Below are 24,739 nucleotides of genomic sequence, written 5' to 3'. Positions count from 1 at the left end.
CAAAAAGGATCTTTTCCACCCTGATACCATCACACAGAAAACATGGCATGAACTAAAGGCTCCCCTCTCACTCTATTTGTCCTGTATCTGAACTGGTCAAAAGTGGCCCAAGTAGGTGCCCGCTTTCTAGGAGGCTGAGGAATTTGACTCCAATTCAAGTATTGGAGATACCAGGAAAGGGAGTTTGGTGTTGAGATCAGCCTGGGAAATTGAACCTGTTATACGGAGTGCCCGAAGAAGGTCCACTGTGAACCTATTTAAGATGGAGCTAGACTACTAAAGACTGAGATGCTATTAACCCCACCTCTAAGGAGGAGTAATATTTGCTTTGGTGATAACACTCTGCCTGGACCTCAACTATTTTACTGGCAAAGATTTAAGGGGTCAGCTAGGAAGTTCACACCTGCCCAAATAATGACTCTGGCGCCTCCCAGTGGAGCCACTTTCGGAGTCGCTCTTTCAGAGATCCCTGGGCTCCATCTAAATAATTTCTTCATTCTTACATTGGTCCTTTCTACACCTGAATGATAGGCAATGCTCCCAAATCCTTCTAATGAATCAGTTGATTGATGGATAGATCAGCCACAAAGGATGCTCAGGCCCATTGGGAAAAGCATCCTCTAAGAGCCTCTAAACAGAAGAGTTTTAGGAGAGATCCTGTGACTTAAATACTCTGAGCATAGAGATTGAGACCCACATTTTAATCTCTCAGCGTGGCCACTAACTAGCTCTATGACTTTGGGCAAGTCATTTGACCACTACAAAGTTAAGTCTCTTCATCTGTCAATTGAGAGGAATGAGCAAGATCTCTAAGGAACTCCAATTTTCAGAAAACATTCTTTTATTTTATGAATACAGGATGCTGGCAAAGTGGGATTATTTCAATATCTCAAAAACTCTATAACCCACCCACATAACCACCACCAAGTCAATAATAACCCTACACAAAACCTAAACATCTCCTCAGTGGCTCAATGACTCCTACTTTCCAAACATCCAAGCAACCCCACTATGATTTTTAGTAATCCCTCAGCAAATTAAACAGCAAACGGCTCAGCCTTTTAGGCAGCTAGTGTTGATTTAGATAGAGTGCCACAGGACTTGAGTTCAAATCTACCTTTTCATATTTACTAGCTGTGTGACATGGACCAAATCATTTAACCTCTCTGCCTCAGTTTCCTCATCTGTAAAATGGGAATGATACCCTCTAGGATTGAATGAGATGATATCTGTAATAAGCATTTAGCATAGTGCCTGATAAATAGTTAAGTGCCATATAAATAAATGCTTATTCCCTTCTCTTCACTTCCCCAAAACTTTCTATTCAACCTGGTAACCTCAACCTCCTCAACAGTGGTAGCCCTAGGATCTCTGCTTTTAGGCTGGGATGGGAGTGAAAGATCTGAATATCTCTTCTTGTCAAAAGATTCTGGGAGTTGAGACACAAGCCAGATCAGAGACTGAAATCATATTCTTCCAAACACTATGAGAAAAATAGCCAAGGTTAACATGAGCACAGAATAGTTTTCCTGGCTCTAATCCTAGCAAACTGGTGCCCCACAAAAGGAATAGTACAGTAAATATGTTTAGAACTATCCAAATTAATGCTAAAGAAATTAGAAAGGATCACAGGATTGGGAGTGAGACAGCATATTAAAGATCAAATTTAACTCTCCCAGTTAAGAGATGAGGGAAAACTGAGACCAAAAGAGAAGGACTTTGAGAGACCATTTAATCAAAATCTATCATTTTATAATTGAGGAAACTGAGGCTTAGAGGTAAAATGATTTGTCCTTGGTCACATGAGCAAAAGGGATTTGTTGGGATTTGAACCCAGGCAGGCTTCTCTAATTGCAAAATTAGTATTCTTTCCACTATTCCATGCTTATAGTATTTTGCTAAAGTACTTGCCCAAGGACACAAAGTAATAGAGGTAAGTAGCAGAAGGAAAAGTTGAACCTAGGTTTTCAGACTCCAAATTTAGTATTCTTTCCTCTGATATTACATCAATAATCTGGACAATGATACCAGATTCCCTGAATCCTTCCCCAAGGGCCCAGCAACAACTCCAAGGTCATCAAGGTCACCTCCCAACACCCCTCCACGCCCCTTCCATGACTTAATTTCTCATTTTCCAGCCAGATAAATACAAACCCCAAGTACAGCAGGCTCAAAACACCTTTGCTAGGAAACAACACAGTGACCCTCAACTTTCACAGCTTCACCTAAGGCCAAGGGGTAGGAAAGCAGAGGAACTGGATAGATAGAGCATTATTTATTACCCCCAAACACTGAGTTCCTCAAGATCCCTCGTTTCCAAACATCTGTTGTTTACTTCTCTCCTAGAATGCAGAAAAGAGTGACAGACCAGACCTATCACGCAAGTCCCTCCTTGTTCTCAATTCTAGATTCATTGCTTGGTCTACCTCTCAGGTCTCATTGAGATCCATGGCCCCAGTCCCTTAAGAATTCTCCTGAAAAAAATTAGAGACTAAAGGATCTAATACTCAAGCTAAGACTTGGTAACTGAGGACTCACCGCCCACAACAGGGGCTTCTTGGCCATCCTTGGGGGTACAGCAGCCATTCTCCAGGGTGCGGGCAGACTCTGGGGTGCTTTCTGCCTCTGCCTCTCCCTCAGCCCGTGTCCCACCTTTGCGCCCAGCAGGGCTTCCTTCTTCTGGTTGGGGCTCACTGAGCTTCTCCACATCCCCATTGGGCAGCAGCTCTGCAGGACTGGTGTCCTGAGCCATGGAGGGGGACTTTGATGTTGCAGCAACGTCTTTAGGGGTGTCGCTGTTTTCCACCTTAAGAGATGAGAGGGGAAAAAAATGGCAAGATATTAGACAAAAGAGCAACAGGTTTACTGACCTGGATTCATGGTTCCTGATTCATAACCTTGACATCCACCAAAAAAAGTACTTACCCAAAGAATCTGGTGCCTCCTAATCTAAGTCCAATGCTTGACTATTGGACTATTAGAACAATTAATGTTTTCTTAGTTCAGTCCCACTTGAATTTGAATGTTCTCAATTTGATCCTGGTGTTTTCTAATTTTAGTTCTTGAGACCCTCCCCTTACACACTCCCTTCTCTTCACCTTTTCAAGGCCAAATCCCACTTCTAGGCAATGATTAACTACCTGGGAGAGTAGGAAGGTCAGAATCATAAACCTAAGTTGTCCCATAAAGGGGCTAACCAAAGGGCCCCTCTGATCCCCAAATCAATGAACTCAACTCCACCCAGCTTAGACCCAGCCCATGGTCCTTTAAAATAAGTGATAAGTAGATTGACATGGGAATGGATGGGGGTAGAGGTAGAAATCTCCCTGTTATCACTTGTTGCCTTAAGCTTTTCTTATTCCTAAGAAACCATCTAGAGGTTACTTGTAGGGTGACCACTTCTCTACACACCTACTGCTACTCAAACCATGGGCACTTAAGATCTTCCGGGATCTTAAAGGCAGGTCAAATTATTCACTGGATAATATTTATCCTCAGCATCAGGGCAGATGAAAGAAACATGAAAAAGCAATAGACAGATAGCATCAAGTTTGCCAACTTGGAGTCACGCTCTAAAAGCCGTAATCCAATGCTCATTAAGGGAGTAGTTTGTTTCTCAAACAGACTTCAGTGCTTTCCAATGTACTGTCCCTATGCTAGGGCCTTGTCTTTCTCTCCTTGTCCACCTTTCCACCCCCATGGCCTCCTTCCATATCAGCATGACCACCAGCAAATAAGGGGGGTGAGATTAGATTGACTCGAGCCCCTTCCAGCTTATAACCACAACAATAATAGCTAGCATTCATATAGAGGTTTTAGAATTGCAAAGCCCTTTACAGAAATTAATTCCTGAATGCTGAAAACTTTCTTAAATGTAATCATAAAAAATAAAATATTAAGTGGAAAAAAAATTAATTTCTTTAATCCTCATTATAACCCATTGAGGTAGCTGCTATTACCCCCACTTTATAGGTGAAAAAACTGAGGCCCAAAGAAATTAAACTATTTACCCAAGTTCACACAGCTAGTAAGTGTGTCAGGTAAGATTCAAACTCGTGATTGAGTCATAGAACTGCCCTTTTTGACCAGACATCATCTGGCTGCTTTCTTTTATCTGCCCTTCCATTAAAATCATACAGGTCACAATCTCATTCATTCAGGGCTCAATAAGTCACTGAACCAATCTGATACAAAGACAAAAAAATATAAAGGAGCTTAGGATTATTAAAAAGAAGAAAACACACAAAGACAATTAAATAGAAAATATATAAAAAGGGCTTTGGAGAGAACACCAAAAAATTGGCTGAAGAAACAGATCCAGAAAAGTTTCATGTAGGAACATAGCTTTTGGTTAGAATCTAAAGAGGAAGCTAAGGATTTTTAAAGCCAGAGATGAGAAGGGAAAGTATTATATAGACAGATTGAGCAGAGGCAGAATGGTAGAAGATAAAATAATGCATATAGAGGGAGAGCAAATAGGACAATCTGCCTAGAACACAGATATAATGGGGAAAGAGGTGTTAATCGGATTGATAACAGCTATTTACTAAACTAAAAATGAAAGGGGGGAATGGAGATTACAAAGGGCTTTAGTACCACCCCCCCCAAAAAAAAAAACCTCCCATGTATACTTATTGTGTATCTAAGTTATATTTTAATATATTTAACATCTACTGGTCATCCTGCCATTTAGGGGAGGGGGTGGGGGGGGTAAGAGGTGAAAAATTGGAACAAGAGGTTTGGCAATTGTTAATCCTGTAAAGTTATCCATGTATATATCCTGTAAATAAAAGGCTATTAAAAAAAAAAAAAAAAAAAAAAAAAAAAAACCTCCACTAAAGCTTGTGCTTTAATCTAGAGCCAATGGGGTATTTATGTAGTAGACTAGTGCCAGGGTCAGATTTGTTTTTCAGGAACATCACTGGCAGCTGTGGGGAAGATGCGGGTGACATGTGAAGCAGGAAGATCAATGAGAAGGCTGTTATTATAATAATCCAGATGAGATGTGAGATGGGCCCAAACTTGGTGGTGATGATGTGAATGGAGAGACGGGGGTAGATTCAAGAGCTCTTATGTAGGTAAAATTGACAAGACTTGACAAATGACTGGATTTAGGATGATAAGGAAGAGTGAAAAGTCAAGGGTGACACAGAGGTTGCAAACTTGGATGACAAGGAATGGCGGTATTCTCAACAGAAATAAGGAAGTTAGAAAGAAGCTTGGGTTTAAGGGGAAAGATAATGAGTTCTGTTTTAGAGATACTGAGTTAGATATGCCTATGGGGCATTCGGATGAAAATGTCCACCAGGCAGTTGACAATGTGGAACTATAGATTCAGAGAAATGAGCCAAATATGTATATTTGATAATATCTGCCCAGAGATAATAATGGAATCTAATGAGATCACTTAAGAGAAAATATATGATATGGTAAGAGAAAAGGGAATGGGATGGCACTCTAGGGGTACAGCTATAAAGAGGATAGAGGCATGGATAATGCCACAGCAAAGGAGAGTGTGGAATACCCAACAGGAAGATCAGAGAACACAGAGTGCTTTGAATAGATAGCCCTTCTACACTTGCTCTGGCAATTGCAAGTGCTGCTACTGAATTTTGTCTTAACTCTTCAAACAGAGAAGGACTCTTCTTCCCTTACTCCTTTGAACTCTAGTTCAGATATATAAACAAGGGGTTAGTATTGATATGTACCTCCTTGGGTTTCTCTATTCTCTACTATAGTTGCCAGTCCCTGAGTCCCTTACCCTTTTTAAGACTTGGATGACATGGTGAGGTATTCAATTAGGTTAGAGAGATGGGAAATGTAATGAATTGAAGCTAGAGCTAGATTGTTGAGAGCTTTGAATGCTGGGCTGAGAAGTCTGAACGTTTATTCAATGGCAGTGTGGAACCACTGAATATTTTGGGTCTAGAAAGACAGCTATTTTTAAGAAGACTGATTTGACTATGCTGTATAAGCTGGATAGGAGGGAAGAGGGAGATTTGGGAGATACAGCTCTCCTATCACCTCTATTCCCAAAGTCAGACTTTTCCAGAATTTTAAAGTTAGAATAGAAAAAAAAACTTTATACTTATATGTAAATAATAGATCATTTCAACTACCATGGTGCTAAGAGAGAGAAGACACTTAACTCATTTAGAGATCTCAGATTCCTCATTTTACAGATGGCAAAACTGAGGCTCAGAGTAAGAACTAGATATTTTCAAGATCACATAAATTACTAGGATTTGAACCTTGGTTTGACTCCAATTTTTTTTTTCCCAAGGTTTTTTTCTACCAGACCACTCATTCCCATAAGAAGAAAACAGTCCCCTCACAACGATATTGTCTCTAAGGATTGTTCCTATGCTAAGATTTTCAGATTAATTATGGCTGTCTAATTTGGAACTATAGAATCCTGGGAAGCAAAGTAAAAAGTGGGAATAAAGATTTAGTCATTGAGTCAATAAACATTTGTGGAGGGAGGATGTTAGGTTCAATGTGAAAATCATTTTTTTAATAAACATTTATTAAATCTCTACCATGGGAGTTGTGAACGAATCCAACCATTTTGGAGAGTAGTTTGGAACTATGCTCAAAAAGTTATCAAACTGTGCATACCCTTTGATCCAGCAGTGTTACTACTGGGATTATATCCCAAAGAGATTATAAAGAAGGGAAAGGGACCTGTATGTGCACGAATGTTTGTGGCAGCCCTTTTTGTAGTGGCTAGAAACTGGAAACTGAATGGATGTCCATCAGTTGGAGAATGGCTGAATAAATTGTGGTATATGAAAATTATGGAATATTACTGTTCTGTAAGAAATGACCAACAGGATGATTTCAGAAAGGCCTGGAGAGACTTACACGAACTGATGCTGAGTGAAATGAGCAGGACCAGGAGATCATTATATACTTCAACAACAATACTAGATGATGACCAGTTCTGATGGATCAAGCCATCCTCAGCAACAAGATCAACCAAATCATTTCTAATGGAGAAGTAATGAACTGAACTAGCTATGCCCAGAAAAAGAACTCTGGGAGATGACTAAAAACCATTACATTGAATTCCCAATCCCTATATTTATGCACACCTGCATTTTTGATTTCCTTCACAAGCTAATTGTACAATATTTCAGAGTCTGATTCTTTTTGTACAGCAAAATAACGTTTTGGTCATGTATACTTATTGTTTACATTGAATTCCCAATCCCTATATTTATGCACACCTGCATTTTTGATTTCCTTCACAAGCTAATTGTACAATATTTCAGAGTCTGATTCTTTTTCTACAGCAAAATAACGTTTTGGTCAGGTATTCTTTATTTGTGTATCTAATTTATGTTTTAATATATTTAACATCTACTGGTCATCCTGCCATCTAGGGGAGGGGGTGGGGGGGGTAAGAGGTGAAAAATTGGAACAAGAGGTTTGGCAATTGTTAATGCTGTAAAGTTACCCATGTATATATCCTGTAAATAAAAGGCTATTAAATTAAAAAAAAAATCTCTACCATGTGTCAGGCACTGTGCTGAGCTCTAGGAACACAAAGAGGTAAAATAGTCTTTGCCATCAAATTGCTTATAGTGGCAGAGACAACTTGTAAGCACATATGTACAAAACAACTTATATACAGGATAAAATAGATAATTAACAGAAGGAAAGCACTGTAATTAAGGGTTTGGTGAGGGAGATATTTGGGAGATGTTACAAAGGTGGAACTGACAGATTCTGGCAACCTTGGATATGGGGAGTGAGAGACCGTAAGGAATCCAGGATAATTCTTTGATCATGAGCCTGAGAGTCAGAAAGAAAGCTGTTGTTTCTTACTGTAACAGGAAAGGTAGGAGGGGGGTACAGGTTAGAGGGAAAGATTATGATTTCTCTATTGGACATGTTGAGTTTGAGATGGATGCCCAGTTCTAGATGTCTGAAAGGCAGAAGTTCAAGATTGAAGGTCAGAAAGATCAGGGTAAGAAAGGTAGATTTGAGAATTATCAGAATAGAGATGACAATCAAATCCATGAGAGCTGATGAGATCACCAAGTGAAATAGTATAGCGAGAAAAGAAGAGGGACCATAACTAAACCCTGAAGGACACCTACAGTTAGAGCATGTGATCTGGAGGAGGATCCAGCAAAAGAGACAGAAAAGGAATAGTCAGGTAGGAGGAAAATCAGGAGAGAATGGACTCGCAAAAATCCAGAGAAAAGAGAGTATCTACATGTCAAAGGCTGTAGACAGATCAAAGAGAATGAAGATTGAGAAAAGGCCATCAGATTTGGTATAATTAAGAGGTAAGTAATTTTGGAAAAAAAGGTTGTTTTTTTTTTTTTTTAATGATACCTATTTTCAGAATATATGCAAAGGTAGTTTTCGACATTCACCCTTGCAAATAATTCCAAATTATTCTCCCTTTCTTCTCCCCCTCCTCTAGATTACTTGCTATCTAGAGGATATTAAACGTGTCATTTTGAGAGAGAAGTTTCAATGGAATGATAAGGTTGAAAGTTGGATTATAAGGGGGTAAGAAGAGTAAGAAGAAAGAAAATGATAGTACAAATCATAGAAAACCTGTTTGAGTTTAGCCACAAAGGGCAGATGAGATATAGGATGATAGTAGGAATGGAAGGACCAAATGAGGGGTTTTTCAAGATGGGCAGACACAGGAAATTGACAGAAGATGCCTGAGTGATAGATGAGGGAAAAAGGAACAAGAAAGGGCTCACGGTGAATGGCCTCAATTTTTTTTTCTGTAAAATATGAGGCAAAAGTAAGTTAGGAATAAGAGAAGGAGCCATGGGAGGTTTGGTGAGGGATGAAGAGATTTGGAGGAACCACTTTAGAGACTGAGAGTAAGTTGAAAATGGGGGTATACAGCTACGCCCAGAGAAAGAACTCTGGGAGATGACTAAAAACCATTACATTGAATTCCCAATCCTTATATTTATGCCCACCTGCATTTTTGATTTCCTTCACAAGCTAATTGTACAATATTTCAGAGTCTGATTCTTTATGTACAGCAAGATAACGGTTTGGTCATGTATACTTATTATGTATCTAATTTATATTTTAATATATTTAACATCTACTGGTCATCTTGCCATCTGGGGGAGGGAGTGGGGGGTAAGAGGTGAAAAATTGGAACAAGAGGTTTGTCAATTGTTAATGCTGTAAAGTTACCCATACACATAACCTGTAAATAAAAGGCTATTTTAAAAAAATGGGGGTATAATAGGATTGCCTAGCAGCAGTTAGAGCCCAGTTGAAGTTGTGCAACATAAATTTTTTTTAAACTTTTCAATAGCATTTCATTTTTCCTAAATTACATGTAAAGATAGTTTTCAACATTCACTTTTGCAAGATTTTCAGTTCCAAATTTTGTTCCTTCCTTTTCTTCCTTCCCTTCCCCCTTCCCAATATAGTAAGCAATCTGATATAAGTTATACAGTAACATAAAGGAGGCTAAGGATTCAAGAAAAGAAAACAGTAGGGAATGGGATTGGTTCAGCAAAGGGTCAAGATGGGAAGAAGAGGAAAGAGTAGCTAGTGCAGGGAGAGATGGTCAGACAGAATTTAGGGATCAAGGGATTGGAGGCCACGGTGTGGACAAAGTGTAAGGTTTTGTAAGGGAAAGTAGAGAGCTAAAAGGCCTATAGATTATGGTCAGATAAAGGGATTTTTGAACATAGAGGTGGTACATTGAAGGGTGATAACAGGATCAAGAGTATGACTATGTGCTTAGCTGAGGGAGGGTGAGGGTCATGAAAGTTCATGAAAGATGGATAGGTAGAGGAACTGAATGGTTAGGAAGTCTGAGGTAGAATCAAAATGGATGCTAATAGGAGGGTGGCCAAAACTGGGGAGGAGAGAAAAATTGTGAGCCAGGTTTTGAACTCATTAAGGAAGAAAGGGGAGTGATCTAGGAGCTCTAGACAACACCTACAAAAAAACCCCACATAGAACACTCAGTGGACACAGGATTGAGAACATAAGTCTGGGTTTGATGATGCAAATCTGGAATCCTTGCTATCAGGGAGGCTGAAGCTGGTGGATCTCTTGAGCTGTATCCGGGCTAAGTTGGTCAGGTGTTTGAAATGAATTCAGAAGGAAGCAGAGGACCACCAGATTGTTTAAGAAGGGGCAAAATGCCCTGGTCAGAAATGGACAAGGCTTCTATATTCTCAAAGTGAGATCAGCCCATGAGTGGTCCCTGCACTAACAGGCAGGGAGACTCAATTTTTGATTTTTTAAAAGAATAAGGATGACATGTTTAACATATATTGGATTGCCTGCTGTCTAGGGGAGGGGGTAGAGGGAAAGGGAGGGGAAAATAGTGAATGTTGAAAATTATCCATTTGTATATTTTGAAAATAAAAAGCTTTCATTAAAAAAAAAAGGAATAAGCATGGTATAGTCATGTACCATAGCTCTAAAGACAAGAGCACCTGGGTTTCAAATCCTGTCTCTGACATTACCTGTGTGACCTAACTTCCCTATGCCTCAGTTTCCTTATCTGCAAAATTAGGGGTAGACTAGACAGCCTCTGATGTACCTTCCAGCTCTAAAGTTATGGCCCTCAAACTGAAGACTAGGAGAAGGAACACAAAGGAAGAAACTGGGACTTGGAGATTTAAGAATGAAAAAAAGGATTGTGTCCTAAGGACCACAGCAGCTTCACTTTTGGTCTACAGTAACTCCTCCAAATGGGCATCCACCAAACTTAAGGAATGGGGTAGAAATAGAAGACCTTCATAGAAAAGAAATGGAAAGGCTACAGTGGGTGGAAGAAATCTCTCAAAGAGTAAGAACGTAGGAATGAGACATAATTGAGGAGGTTTGGCGGGGGGGAGTAGAAAAAAGTCAAAGCTAATAAATAGAATAGGGAGTGGAAGATGCTCAGAGAGCCGGTAGGTTGGGCACAACCTATTTCTAGATAAGAAAGCAGAGCTCTGTAGTTCCTAAGCATTCGTTCTAGGTTTTTCCACCTTGCCTCAGCAAGGGAAAGCCCCTTGGGTCATGTCTCTCCTCTGACCTCAGGAGGCCTCGCTATGGTCATGTGGGTCAGAATGACGAGACGGCATGAAACTTGAAATATGCCAGACTCCAACGGGACCAGCTGTTCCAGGCGGCTCCCCTGGCAGACAAGCACAGACAGGCTCATACGCGGATGCTACTGACACGAAAAACATCTTCACAGGTGCTCCCCTCGCCAACTTTCTTGACAGCAGGGAATGCTGTACCTGGGTGTAGCTGGTCCATCCTGCCACCATGGGGGAAGTGTCAGACTGGGATCAGACTGTCATTCTTACCACGACATGGCCCTTGGCTCCTTCTGGCCACTCCCTAGCCCATGGGGCTGCCAAAGCAGCTGCTAGGTTTCTGGGCCCCATGATGCTGCTCCCATACACACACAAGAGTGCTTTTTATAGCTCTCTTGTCACTTCCTGCCCGGTGTATCACCGTGGCTTTCCTCACCTCAAGGACTTACTTCCTGTTGATTGCCAGCTCCATGGGCACAGAGCCTTAGGAGATGTGGCTTTCTGACAGCCTTCGCCCCTCCCACCAGATCCCTATCCTCATCCTCCCTCCCAATTTCCGAAAACAGTATCAGTCCAGTCCTTCTTTAACATCACAGTGCCTTTACCACCCTCCTCTTCCCTCTTCCCTCCCACCTAGCTCTTCCCTCCTCAGGACCTAGCCCACCCACATCCCCTTTCACTATTCCTCCTCACTCCTCCATTTTCTTTGCTCTCCTTACTATATTTCCTTCCTGGTTCTGCTTTGGATTCTCTGGACTTGGATACCATGCTTCAGTTACCTTAACCTGAAATTTCCCCTCACACCTGAGGCCTCCTTGTCCTGGAAGACCCTTTTGTTCTTTCTAGCACTTACCTCTTCTCCCTCTACTGAATTCATTCCATAGACTCCATCTGAGGTTTGGCCTAGACTAGCCATATTTCATTCTCTCTCACTATTCTACTTCTGACTCACAGGACTTGGCCACTATGTCCTCTAGGAGGTATCTTCCCCATCCCCTTTTCAGTTCCTTTTTGTGTGCTGTCTTCCCCATTAATATATAAGCTCCTTGAGGGCAGGAACTTTTTGTATCTTGAGCGCTTTAGCACAGTGCTTGGTACATAGTAAGTGCTTAATAAATGCTTCTTGTCTTGCCTATTCTCTAGTGCTGGGTAAGTTCAAGGCAAACCAAATTTCCTTTCCCACATAAAAGATGAAGATAAGCTCCTGAGACTACCCTTTATCTTCTCAATCAACACTGACTTCATAATCACCGTGAGCCAAATGCTGGGCACTGCCCCCCACTTGCTTCCAGCTTCCCACTGAGGCAGGGCTACAGCTGTCTCAGCCAATTGGGAAGTATTTATTAAGCACTTACCCAGCACTGTGATGGCCTAAGGGAAGAAGGGAGGAAGGCTACAAAAGAATTAGACTATGGCTCCCAACCCAAGGAACTGACAATTTAGCTGAAATGATAGAATTAAAACAATGGAATTGCAGGGTATGACCTATGGGTAGAACAGGCAGAGGAGACTACAATAACTTTTAGCACAAAGAAGACTCTTCTCTGGGCCTCAGGGGATGGGCTCTGGATGACATTTGAAATCTTTCCCATGAAACAGTCTCTCCAATTCATCTTCCCCACATCTGTCAAATGAACATAACCTAGTAACTCTCTTGCTCAAGTAGTACTATTAACTCCCTATTGCTCTTCAGTAAAATACAAATTTCTGCATTTGGCATTTGAAGCCCTTCACAATCTGGTTTGAGCTCCCCTTTTAAGCCTGATTATACAATCTTATCCATGCACTCTTTTTTCCTCCCTTTATTTTTTCAATTACATGTAAAGATAGTTTTTAACATTAATTTTTGTAAGCATGCATTCTTATGTTCCAGACAAACTGGCCCCCTATATGTTCTTCACCCATGATAAATATTCCAACTCTCCTCTCCCTATCTGTACAAGCCGGTTGTTCCCCATGCCTGGAATGTATTCCTTCCCTCTTATTTGACTTTTTGTCAAAAGTGGTGGCAACCTATTCCACAGATCACCGTCCCCTTCCCAATTAATTGGGCCTCCCTCACTGAAATATTCCTTGTATTATTTTCCATTTATTGTGCCTTTATTTACCTTGCACATACCACTATATGGATTAGGAGCCAATAGACTAGACACTATCTGAGGGCAAGAACTGTTTCATTTTTTTGGTCTCTATTCCAGAGACTAATTCAATATGGAACATGTTAGGTGCTCAATAAATACTTGAATGACTGAACATAACTGAGCTGAGTCTGAGCATAAGTCTGAAAATATTTTTTACAATTCCAATCAGCCATAAAAATGTCCACAATCCATGTCTATGAAATGTTCCTCTGACAGGGGCTTCCCTAGATCCCACTAAGGATTTTTATGAAGCTCATTTCCTCAAATACTCTTGATGGACACAACATTCTTTGCCTTCACAATTCATTTAACAAACATTTTTTAAGCACTACTGGGTGGTGAAAACATTTAAGACAAAAACAGCAGCCTGCTCTCAAGAAGCTTAATCTCTACTGAGGGCATACAGCATGTACATCAGGAAATAAATACAAAGATACAAAATAATCCAAAGAGGGGCAAAGCATTAATTAGATAATCTCAAGGAAAAGCTGACATCTCAGTTGTGGCCTGGGGGAAACTAGGAGATCTAAATGATCAAATTAAAGATGGAATGCATTTAAGACATTGGGGACCATAAAAGCAAAGACAAAGAGGAGGCAGGACAGATGGATTCTTTGGGCAATAGTTAACTCAGTTATGGCTGGAAGGGAGAAAGTTATCAGAGCCATTAGTGGCAGATGATTGGACAAATAAATGGGAGTCACATCATGCAGTGCACAAAATGCACAATGCATTAATTTTTCAAGCAATTGGGGTTAAATGACCCAACTACTAAGTGTCTGAGTTTGGATTTGAATTCAGGCCCTCCTGACTTCAGGGTTCATTCTCTATCTATTATGATACCTAACTGAACCTCAGATAGAGTTTTAAATGCTTAGCCAAAAATTGGAGATTTTATCCTAGAAGCAAGAGAAGAGCCATCAAAGATTTTTAAATAAGGGAGTGACATATCCAAATTTTGGGATTTTTCCCCCTATTGTTGTTGTTTATTTTTCTGGTTTATTTTCAATTTGGCAGCCATCTTTAGATCAGGAATTAAAGAGCAGCTCTGGGGAATTGTAGTTGAGATTCCTTGTCCAAGGAGAAGGGCTGTACCAGTAGTAGCTATTGCTACAAGAAGCAAGCAATATCGGCTTTAGCTTGTCTAGCTTTCCAATAGTGTGTAGACATTAAAGGAAAGAGGAGAAAATCTGGTGTGTGGTGCCCATTCCTTTTCCCCTCTCAGCAGTAGCAGCAGCAGCAGCAGAAAGCCTGCAATGCTGATAAAATGAGGAATTACTTTCCACCGTACCGCATACTTTATGCTATTTCCTTTTTTCCTTCAAGGTCTCCTCTAGTGATCTTTCTGAAATATGTAAGTCTCGTTCCTTCCTACCAACCTTAATAAATCTCAGTGGCTCCCTATTACTTCTAGGATCAAAATATAAAATCTGGTTTTTAAACTACTTCCCAACCTGTTATTGTTTACTTGTGTCTGACTTCCCATGACCCATTTGAGGTTTTCTTGGCAAATATATTGGAGTGTTTTGTCATTGCCTTCTCCAGCTCATTTACAGATGAAGAAAGAGAGGCAAATAGGGTTAAGTGACTTGCCCAATGTCACACAGGTAATAAATGTCTGAGGCTACATTTGAAGTCAAGAAGATGAGTCTTCCTGATTAATTTAAGCCCAGTATTCTATCTACTGCATCTCTTATCTGTTCCCAATCAAGCCCCTTCCTAGTTCTCCCCTCTTAGACTTCACTCCCTTTCACATACTCTATGATCCAGGAACACTGGCCTTCTTGCAGTTTCTCAAAAACTGGATTCTGTTTTCTGCTTCATCTTTTCTTAATTTCTCTTTGTCTTAATAACCAGAATGTCTTCCCTTCTCACCTTCTCCTTCTGCTTTTTTAGGAAACTCAGTTCAACTCTCATCTTCTGCAAACAGCCTTTCTCAGTAAAACCCCCCTCTCCTCCTATATCTACCACCAGTGCCTTTCCTATGAGGTTAACTTCTTTCTGCATTGTATATATCTTATAGGTACTGTTATTCACATACAGAGTCCTCACATTGGAACATGAGATCCTTGAAGGCAGAGAATGTGGTTTTGCCTTTCTTTGTATCCCTGGTACTTAGCATAGTGCCTGATACATAGTTGCTTAATAAATACTTGTTATCTGACTATAGAACTATTCAATCCAGATTTCAAACCCCTGCTTGAAAAGCATCTCTCATACACACCCCTCCACCATTACCACAAAAATACTTGTCTTCCTTCCTGACCATTGGCTTGGCTTAAGATAGTGTGGAACAATGGAAAAGGTGTTTCGTTAGGGGAAGAAGAGCTGAGTTCATACTCGAGTTCTGTTATTTACTACCATTGTAACCATGGGCAAATAAATTCACCTTTCTGGTTCTACTTTCATAAAAATAAGGAGGTAGGACCCGATGGCTTCTAAGGGTCCTTATAACTCTAAAAATGTGGTGTTATATATGAAACTGAAAAGGCATCTAGGTAGTGCTAGTGGATGCTAGCACCAGTGGATAGAGCATTGGGCTTGGAATTGGGAAGAGTCTTCTTTCTGAGTTCAAATCTGGCCTCAGACACTTTATTGGCTGTGTGACCCTGGATAAGCCATTTAACACTATTTGCCTAGTTTCCTCATCTGTAAAATGAGCTGGAGAAGGAAATGGCAAACCACTCCAGTATCTTTATCAAAGAAATCCCAAATGGGTCACAAAAAAATGAATGAAACAGATCAACAACAATTATGAAACTACTTTCAGTCTTTTTTTTCCTACCTGTTCCCATATTTGATTCTAAAACTTTGATGCACATTGCCTCATAAACCTGTAACCACCTCCTATTCTCCCATGCCTATCTCCTTCTTTCTTGCTTAATAGTCTCCTCATGTTAGAAGGTATGGCAAATATAAAGACAGATCTAGTCTTTCCCCAAATCTATTTACAAATTGTTCTCCCCAATGTATCTACTTTCAAGTAATATTAAAAAAAACAGCCTTGAAATCTAACTTTTACAATGGGGAATTTGTTCCTCCTCCCCTTTCCAAAATATCTTGTATTGATTTTGGATCTATTCTGTAAATACTTAATGCCTTCCCCTAGATAGAATATAAAGTTCTTGAGGGCAAGAACTATTTTATATAGATAGATAGATAGTCTCTAGGGACCCAGTTTAGGACTACTGTAATACATTTTAAGTATTTAATAGATACTTATTGGTTGACTGGGATTGATTCTTAAAATTAATATCCCTAATACAGAGTAAGCTCTTTTTCATCTTTGGGGCAACTAGATGGTGCAGTGGATAGAGCTCCAGCCCTGTAGTCAAGAGGACCTGAGTTCAAATTTGACCTCAGACATTTAACACTTCCTAGCTGTGTGACCGTGGGCAAGTCACAACACCAATTGCCTCAGGAAAAAAAAAAAATATATATATATATATATAAAATCTTCAATTTATCCTGTCCAATCTTGCTTGTACATAGTTGTGTGCAAATTGACATCTCCATTAGACTGTTTACTCCCAGAGAAGGACTGTATATTGTTTTTCTATGCATCCTCAGAGATTAGCACAGTATAGATGCTCAATAAATATTTATTGATTCAGCTATTAACTAAATAACTGGTTTTGGTTAATTTTCTCTTTTTTTGGCATCTGCTGTTCATTGGGCAAAAGACATCAGCCTCACCCACAGCCCCACCCATCTGCTGCCCATCCAGTTTTCAAATCTGTTGGCTCACAACTCAAGACAGTCTAGCCTAGCTAAACTTCTCAGGTGTTCACAATGTCTGACCAGCTGGCTGATTTCATGGTTGCCTTATAACAGAAATTTTCAACCCCTTCCCTGCAATGAAATCTGAGTGGTAAAGCTAGGAGGTTCCCACAGTACAGTCCACTGCAAGAAGCCAACCTCATCCAGGGCAGAAGGCTCTTATCCTTCCAGCCTCTGCCAAAAGAAACACTCCTAGCATCCATCCATTCTATGTGGCTGGTACCCAAGGGTACCCTTCTTGTCCCTGTTTCTCCCCCCAAGCCCACAGCCCCATATGCCCTGTGTATTCAGCAGCTGTTTGTTCCAGCCACTGTTTGCTAAGGAAGTCTTCAAGGGCTCATAAAAGTCTTAACTCCTCCTCCCTTTCTGGCCTTGTATTTCCGTCTCATCATAGAAATAAGTCAGGTTTAGAAATAAGGGCTCAGTGAATAGAAATCCCGACTAAGGCCTGGGATTTGTAGGGCAAAGGAACCCCACTATCTGGCAGAAGAAAATCAGCAATAAGGTCTATTCGTCACCCCACGGTCCTTACATTTCCCCATCTTTCCCCCCTCCCCGCCCCCCCCTTCCCCAGTTGCCTACCTGAGTCATCATGAGCTTTGCTGGCGTGCAGTTCCTATAGGAACCAAGTAGAAGAGATGCACAGGGAAAGTGATGAGAGGTCAGGTTCAGGCAATGCCATTCCCCAGAGTCCAAGTAAACTGCTTCCCTCCCCACTCCTGCCTTGCTGCCAGCTTCTTCTACAACCTCTGGGCCAGCCTGGGGACTCCTTTGGTTCTGTTCCCAAGAAAACCTCCTATGGGAGGGTCCACAGGATGCTGTGTATGGAACCCAAGGAACAGGACCAAGGCTAGAGGGTGTGGCCAAGGAAAAGCCCTTCCCCCAGCCCCTTAGGGGAATGGATGACGCAGGGACTAAAACAAACGCCAGGAAAAAAAAAAAAAATTAGGGCTGCCTCAGTTTATGGCCCCAGTTGCCTAGATGACCAGGCGTGAAGAGGACCTGAAATTCACAGTCATGGGAGAGACATAGAGAACGTGAGCTCGTGGGTGCGGAGGAGGCTTCTGCGGGGCGCAGTAGGCTCCTCCCTTCTATCGCCTTCTCCAGATTCCCAGGCTCTCCCATCAGCCACGCCCCCCTTCCCCTTCTCAGGCCTCCCAGCCTAAGTTTCTGCCCCCAATCTTCCTGCCCAGGCCACCAGTCCCGGCTCTCCCTACCAGTGAAGGGGCTCCCTGCTCTCACAAAGCGTTCTCCCCCGGGGTGATGCTGTGCCTTTAAGGCTCCCACCCCAGCCTATCAGGCAGATGGAGAGGCCCTGCAGTGGCTCTGCTCCGTGCCATCCGGGAACCCTGGCAGCAAGCCAGCTGCTTCCCTGTGATTAAAGACACACGCACCGAGGTGCATGCAGGAGCGTGCAGACTCACATCTGTATACTTAGAGCTAGACACACGTATGTGGGTGCATGCACAAACAGCTATCCCCCCTTCCCACCCCCACCTTCTCTCCTCTCCTCCTTGCAAGCCCATCAGCTCCCAAGCTCTAGCTCTAGATTTTTCCAGGTTGACTCTAGTTTCAGGAAACAGCCGCATGTCCACGTAAGCAATGTGGCCCAACCCCCAGAAGAGTCTGGAAGGGGGCCAGCTACTCTCACCCCCCCCACACCCCAGCTCTTCCAATCCCAGCCCCTTCTCACAGCCCCTTTTCTCTGGCATCTGGCTCCTCAGATCGTGTTGCAGCCAGGAGAAGAAGCTGCTGGGAGGCAAGGCTAGCCAAAGAGATTCAGAGCATCCGTCACCCCTGGACTCCTCCACCCCACTGACGCCTTAGCTAAGCAAGGCTGCTAGCTCTAAGCCCACTTGCCTACTTTCTGCTCCTGAGGGTGGTGTGGGAAAGGAGAGGATCTCCAGAGAGGGCAGCAACAGCAGAGCAGAGCAAAGGGATGCCCTCCCTAGGGAGCAGATAGCCGTTCCATAGCCAGCTCCTGGCCACATACTGCACCATTTAGCCCATCACTCTATCCTGGGATGGAGGTCATCAGCATTAGGATGAACCAAGGTCAGAGTAGAAAGGGTTTTTGGCTTGGCATTCCCTTCAGAGACAGACTCCTAAGGTGGATGGACTATAAGCCTGACCCAGCACAGCATTTTTGGTTATCTTATAACCATTTTCAGAGTAGTAGATGCATTAATTGAACACCCACTGTGTGTCGACTATTTTGTCAAGGATAGAGAACAGAAATGAAGGAACGCCCGACCTCAAAGAGCTTACATTCTTTTGAAGGAGAAAATGTAAACATGTAAAGGCAGAATAGATTAAAAAGAAATTTACGGTAATTTGGAATGAGGTAAGCCCTGGCAATAGGAATAGGATGCAAGAATCAGGAAGGGCCTTATCTAGGAGGTGATATCTGACAAGCTTTGATTTGATATGAGTTAATTCTTAGCCAATATACAAGGTACTATGGACCTGATGGACAAAAAGCTGAATAAAAGGCAATGTTTATTTAGCCTCTCTGGCCCTAAAACTGGTGGGGGAGGGAAGAGGCTATAATGTATACAGAAATACAAAAACAAAACAAAAAAACAAACAAACAAACAAACAAAAAAAACACCCTGAGACTTGTAGTAAGTTACAGGGAAAATCCAATACAAGAAATTTGAGGTTCATGCTATCGTATATTCTGGGCATGCTAGAAACTCTCTCATTTTATAAATGACCATATTGCAGAGATTTAGCTGATGTTTTCCTTTCTCTGTGACTAGCTCTCTACCATGTCAAGATACCTCTCACTGAAAAGCTTTGCTCATCATTGTGTAGATGAGGAAACTTGGAAGCTCAGAAGCAGATTTGCTGTAGAACACACAGCTTTAAGTGGGAGAGTCAAGATTTGAACTCAGTTCCTCTGATTTCAAATCCAATACTCCTATTTTTCTACCATACAGCCCTTTAAAAGATTCTGGGATTTCATAAGCAGCAGCAAAATTCTTAAAGTACCAAGGCAAATAACTCAGTAGATAAGAAATCAGCCATTGTATGAACTGCATAAAGATTTAATTACCTGCCCATGATCAAAAGGACAGCTAGATGGCATAACGGATAGAAATGCTGGGTTTGGAGTCAGAAAAATCTGAGTTCAAATCTGACCTCAGACACTTCCTAGTTGTGTGACCCTGGGCAAGTCACTTAATTCTGTTTGCTTCAGTTTCCTCTTCTGTAAAATGAGATGGAAAAGGAAATGGCAGACCACTCCATTATCTTTGCCAAGAAAATCTCAAGAAGGGGTCGCAGAGTCAGACAGGACTGAAGTCAAAACAACCACTATCACCAAGATCACAAAGTTAATAATACTCAATCCGACAATAAGCAGTTAGTAAGTATCTATCACCAGGCACTGTGCTAAACTTTGGAGATGAAAAGGTAAAAGTATAGTATTTGTCCTCAAGTTTATAGTCCTTGGAGGAAAAAGGAGCAACAATATGTACATTTGTAAATAGAAACATATACGTGAAATAGAGGAGGTATTATTTACAGGGGAAAGTATTAGAAGATTGTGGAAACAGGAAATGCTTTCATGTGGAAGACCTTGAGCTGAGTTTTAAAGGAAAACAGAGATTCTGACAGCTGAAGGTGAGGAAGGAGGCATATTTTGAGCATGGCAGACAGGTACTGCAAAGGTTTGGAACTGGGAAATGGAATGTTGAGTGCTAGGAATAATCAAATAGCTAATCTGGCTGGACTGCAGTGTGCATAAAGAAAGAATTGTGCAATAAATAAGTCTAGAAAGGCAGGTTGGGGGCCGCCTGTATTGTGTTTTATTTAGGAGGTAATAGGGAGCTACTCTAAAGCTAATAGGGAGAGATTTGAGGTAATTTGAACATTATTAGAGGTGAAAGATCCTGGAGATCTGAACTTTAGTGATCTCTGTGGAAATACAGACAAGGGGGACTTTTGTGAGAGATGTTTCAAAGTGCAGAGGAAAATATTGGTTACAGTCTGATTCTTTGAAAGAAAGACCTCCACTGAGGAAATTATAAATCTTTGGTGAATTGAGCAGGCTGGAGATTATCTTGGATGGATGTACATTACTGAGGAATGTATACATCCCTTCATGCTCATTTCTATACAAATTGAATATTTGAGGTGAGAGTAAGAAATTGTATATATTGTTTAACCTATATTGGATTGCTTTGCTACCTTGGGAGGAAAGGAAGAAAAATTTGGAACATAAGACTTTGTAAAGGTGAATGTTCGAAACTTTTTGCATATATTTGGAAAAATAAAATACCATTTTTAAGAAGTAGTTGTGTATGGCCCTGTGATTGTAAATAGGTAACTGGAAAGGTGGTATTGCTTTCAAAAAAAAATAGGAAAGTTTAAGAAAAGGATTAGATTTGGAGAAGAAAATTATTGGCTCATTTCAGAAAGTGTTAAATATGGGATTTGAACCCTGGCCTTCCTGACTCCAATGAAGTACATCATTCCAAATGAGCTACCACTGCTGCCCATTTTTGTTCCACTAAAATAGCATTTTCATTACTCTCTTCCTCAAAAACCTTTGCAAGGGCTCCCTCCTGCCAACTGGAAAAAGTTCAAGTCTCTATCATTTAAGGCTCTCCATGAAGTGGCCTTAACCTACCTTCCTCACCTTCACTCACTTTTCCTACAGTGGAACTTTCATGGCTACAGCTGGATCATTCACTCCTTGTGCCCCAAATATATGCTGTAGTTTGCTTTTGTTGGAAAATTCCCTACTGCGCCACCCCCACTCCCCCACCTTAGCTTCTCTGAATCCCACCCATCCTTCTAGGGGCAAAGTCCTACAACCTCAGGGAAGCCTTTCATGAGCCCTAGACTAGCCCAACCCAGAGTGATTTCCCCCCTCCTTTAAGCTCCTAGAGGGTTCATGGCCCCCTGTACCACACACATAGCTCTTTATATAGCAGTGCAAGTTATCTGTTAATGTATTTATGTTCTGTTGCCTTAGATAGATAACAAACTTTTGAGAGGAAGAGTTAAGTCTCCATTCTCTTTGCATTCCTCATACAGAAGACTCTAATCCAGATTGGTTCTAAGAAGAAGCTCTAACCAGATACCCTATACTCATACCTTTGAAAGACAGAGAAGTTTGGAGCAAGAATAACTTTATTGTGATTTAATGTTTGGGGGGGGGGTGAAGAGAAAATGGTTTGAAAACATTGAGCAATTTAGGGCTGCTGACCCAGGTTATATGGGGCCAGGAAAGGGAAAAAATTAGCTAATGATAAGAGGAAATTCATAGAGGATTCAGCCACTAAGTTCAGGTAGATGTCAGGAAAGCAGTTTTGACCTGCAAACAAGTGGTCAATCAGTATCTGAAAAACAAAAGGGACTTTATGGCATCATGGATCAAGAGAGTAAAGAGAAAAAGAATCGAGAAGAAAATAGCAATAACATTGGCAAGAAAAATAACAACAATAATATGCCTGGAATTTTTTTTAGGATTTTCAAGTTTACAAAGGACTTCACATATACTACATTATTTTAATCTCACCACAATTCCCTGAAGCAGGTTACATAGGGATCATTATCCCCATTTTATATATGGGGAAACAGAGGCTCACAGAGTCTAGGTGGTTTACTCTGTCACCGAACCAGTGAGTATCAGAGGTGATTTAAATAAAGAGACTATAAAGTTGCCTGCCTAATCTAATTTGTGCCCTAAGGTACATTATACACTAAAGTAGATTAGTTCTGTATTGAGCTAGTTGTATGGGTATAAATTGTGCTGTAGTCAATCCCAAGGATGGATGTGAGAGAAAAGAGAAAGAAATAACAATTTGAATGGTCTTTGGACCCAAGATCTTGAAAGAACTAACGACAAAGACAGGGAGTAAGAGAAGCTGGCCAAACCAGGAGTGAGAGGAATAGGATGTAGGGAGAAGGAGGAGGGGAAGGAGTCTATTTTTAAGTTTATGAATTTTAAAACCATATGACTGTGGAGGAGGGTAGATAAAACAATAGATTTCCTTATCAAGTTTATTCAGTTTTCATATTCAGTTCAGGATGAGAAATAGTTATCTTTGTACATTCAAGTATCAGCATGTGAGTGTGGGATAGTAGAGAATACTGGATTTGGACACAGAAAGATCTGAGTTTAAATCCCACCTTGGGCACTTACCAGTTCAGTAAAATCACATAACTTTCTGAATCTTGGGCAACTCTCTAAGATTTCTCTCCTAAGTTGTATATTGGTTACAGTCTGATTCTTTGAAAGGAAGACCTCTACTGAGGAAATTATAGATCTTTGGTGAATTGAGCAGGCTGGAGATTATCTTGGATGGATGTACATTACTGAGGAATGTATACATCCCTTCATGCTCATTTCTATACAACTTAAAGCATCTGTTACCACATAGGGTAGCAAATGGCTCCATGAATTTTGCCGCTTTTCATTTTTCCAATTCTCTATTAAAGACCGGAAACCCTAGTTTTCAATCTTGACTATGCAACTCATTCCCTATATGACTTTGGATATCACTTACCCTCTCTAAGCTTCAGTCCCTTCATCTGTAAAATGAGGTAGTTGGAGAAGATGGCCTTGGATGGTTTTTATGATCATATGCTCCTATGCCCCATATTTAGATCTTCATTGTCTTTATCTACTCTTTGCAACTATTTCTGCTAACATTCTGCTAATAATAATAATAAGGTAAGATAATTTTCAAGGTAGGCAAGAGAATATATGTTCCCACAATGCCACCCAAAGCAAATCACTCCCTTCATCACCATCTCCTTGCCACCACACCCTGAAATTGAACCTCCAAATAAATCCTGGGTATTTTTATTTATATCTAGCCAACCCCAAATACCTGGCCATTTCTTCCTGAAATTCCTAGGTACAGGTACTTGTCCATTCCTTCCACCTCTTGCTATAGGAACAGTAATCAAAATGATCATTGCTTCTGGGAAAAAACTTGTCAAATAATTTCCCTATGGGTCTTAGTACTCCTATGATTTTCTTGACTAAAATACTCTTCCCTGCCACCACTCCCCTATAATATTATCTCCCTCAGTCAGAATGTAAGCTGCTTGAGGGAAGGAAATTTTTTTTTTTATCTCCGTATCCCTAGACATTTGTACAGTGAATGATACATAGTTTAATAAATACATTTGCCTTCATTTATGCATAATTCACTTAGGCATTTTCTCTCACCAACAGGATACAAAGTATTCACAAAAAGAAGTTTGCCTTAGTGGTGATATAAATGTGTGTTACTGCAGAAATCTGTGCCAATTTCAGGTGCCCTTTTTTATCCCTTCCTGCCTCCAGGTCTAGTACTCTATCCACTGTCACTAAGTTGCAGAAGCTAGCACAACACCAATGAGGACTCTGCCACATAGTGTGAAAGCATCTAGAAGTAGGAAACAAGGTTCTTCCTCTCCAGGAAGGTATACTTCTTCCTTGTGAGAATTATGCCCCGAATGCCTTCCCTCAGGGAACTCTCTCAGGGATGCCACTACTTCCAAGATCCCATTGCAGTGGTACATTTCTCCCAGACCTATCTTCCTTGAGACTTCCAAGGGAATAAGGGGAAGACTTTTGGGGAGATAAGTCATTCCTTCTTTGGTCTTGACTGCAGCTACAGTCTGACTCTTCTGTGTGCCTAATTTTCCCCAGCCAAATCCCCAGAATTTGCTCCAGGCTCAGTAACAGTAAATTCTCTATTCTGGTAGTAGATACCACATAGAGAGGTAAGTAGGGTTAGGGCTAACTGGGTTATGTGGCTATGATGACAA

At 41.1% G+C, this 24,739-nt stretch overlaps 1 protein-coding gene across 3 annotated transcripts in view; it reads right to left on the bottom strand.

Annotated features, from left to right (window-relative positions):
• The window catches only part of DNMT3A (DNA methyltransferase 3 alpha), a 152,406-nt gene that overhangs the window by 68,648 nt on the left and 59,019 nt on the right, over positions 1-24,739 (bottom strand). For 2 of the 3 annotated variants that reach the window (XM_031951439.1, XM_031951438.1), the window contains one exon: positions 2,539-2,806. In XM_031951439.1, the coding sequence (XP_031807299.1) occupies positions 2,539-2,806 (268 nt within the window). Of the gene's footprint in view, positions 1-2,538; positions 2,807-17,545; positions 18,221-24,739 lie in introns of those variants that run through there. The other variant, XM_031951440.1, reaches the window with a different exon arrangement.

The sequence above is a fragment of the Sarcophilus harrisii genome, chromosome 2, assembly GCF_902635505.1.
Source record: "Sarcophilus harrisii chromosome 2, mSarHar1.11, whole genome shotgun sequence".
NCBI classification, from domain to species: Eukaryota; Metazoa; Chordata; class Mammalia; order Dasyuromorphia; family Dasyuridae; genus Sarcophilus; species Sarcophilus harrisii.
This window is presented reverse-complemented; position numbering and strand designations above follow the sequence as displayed.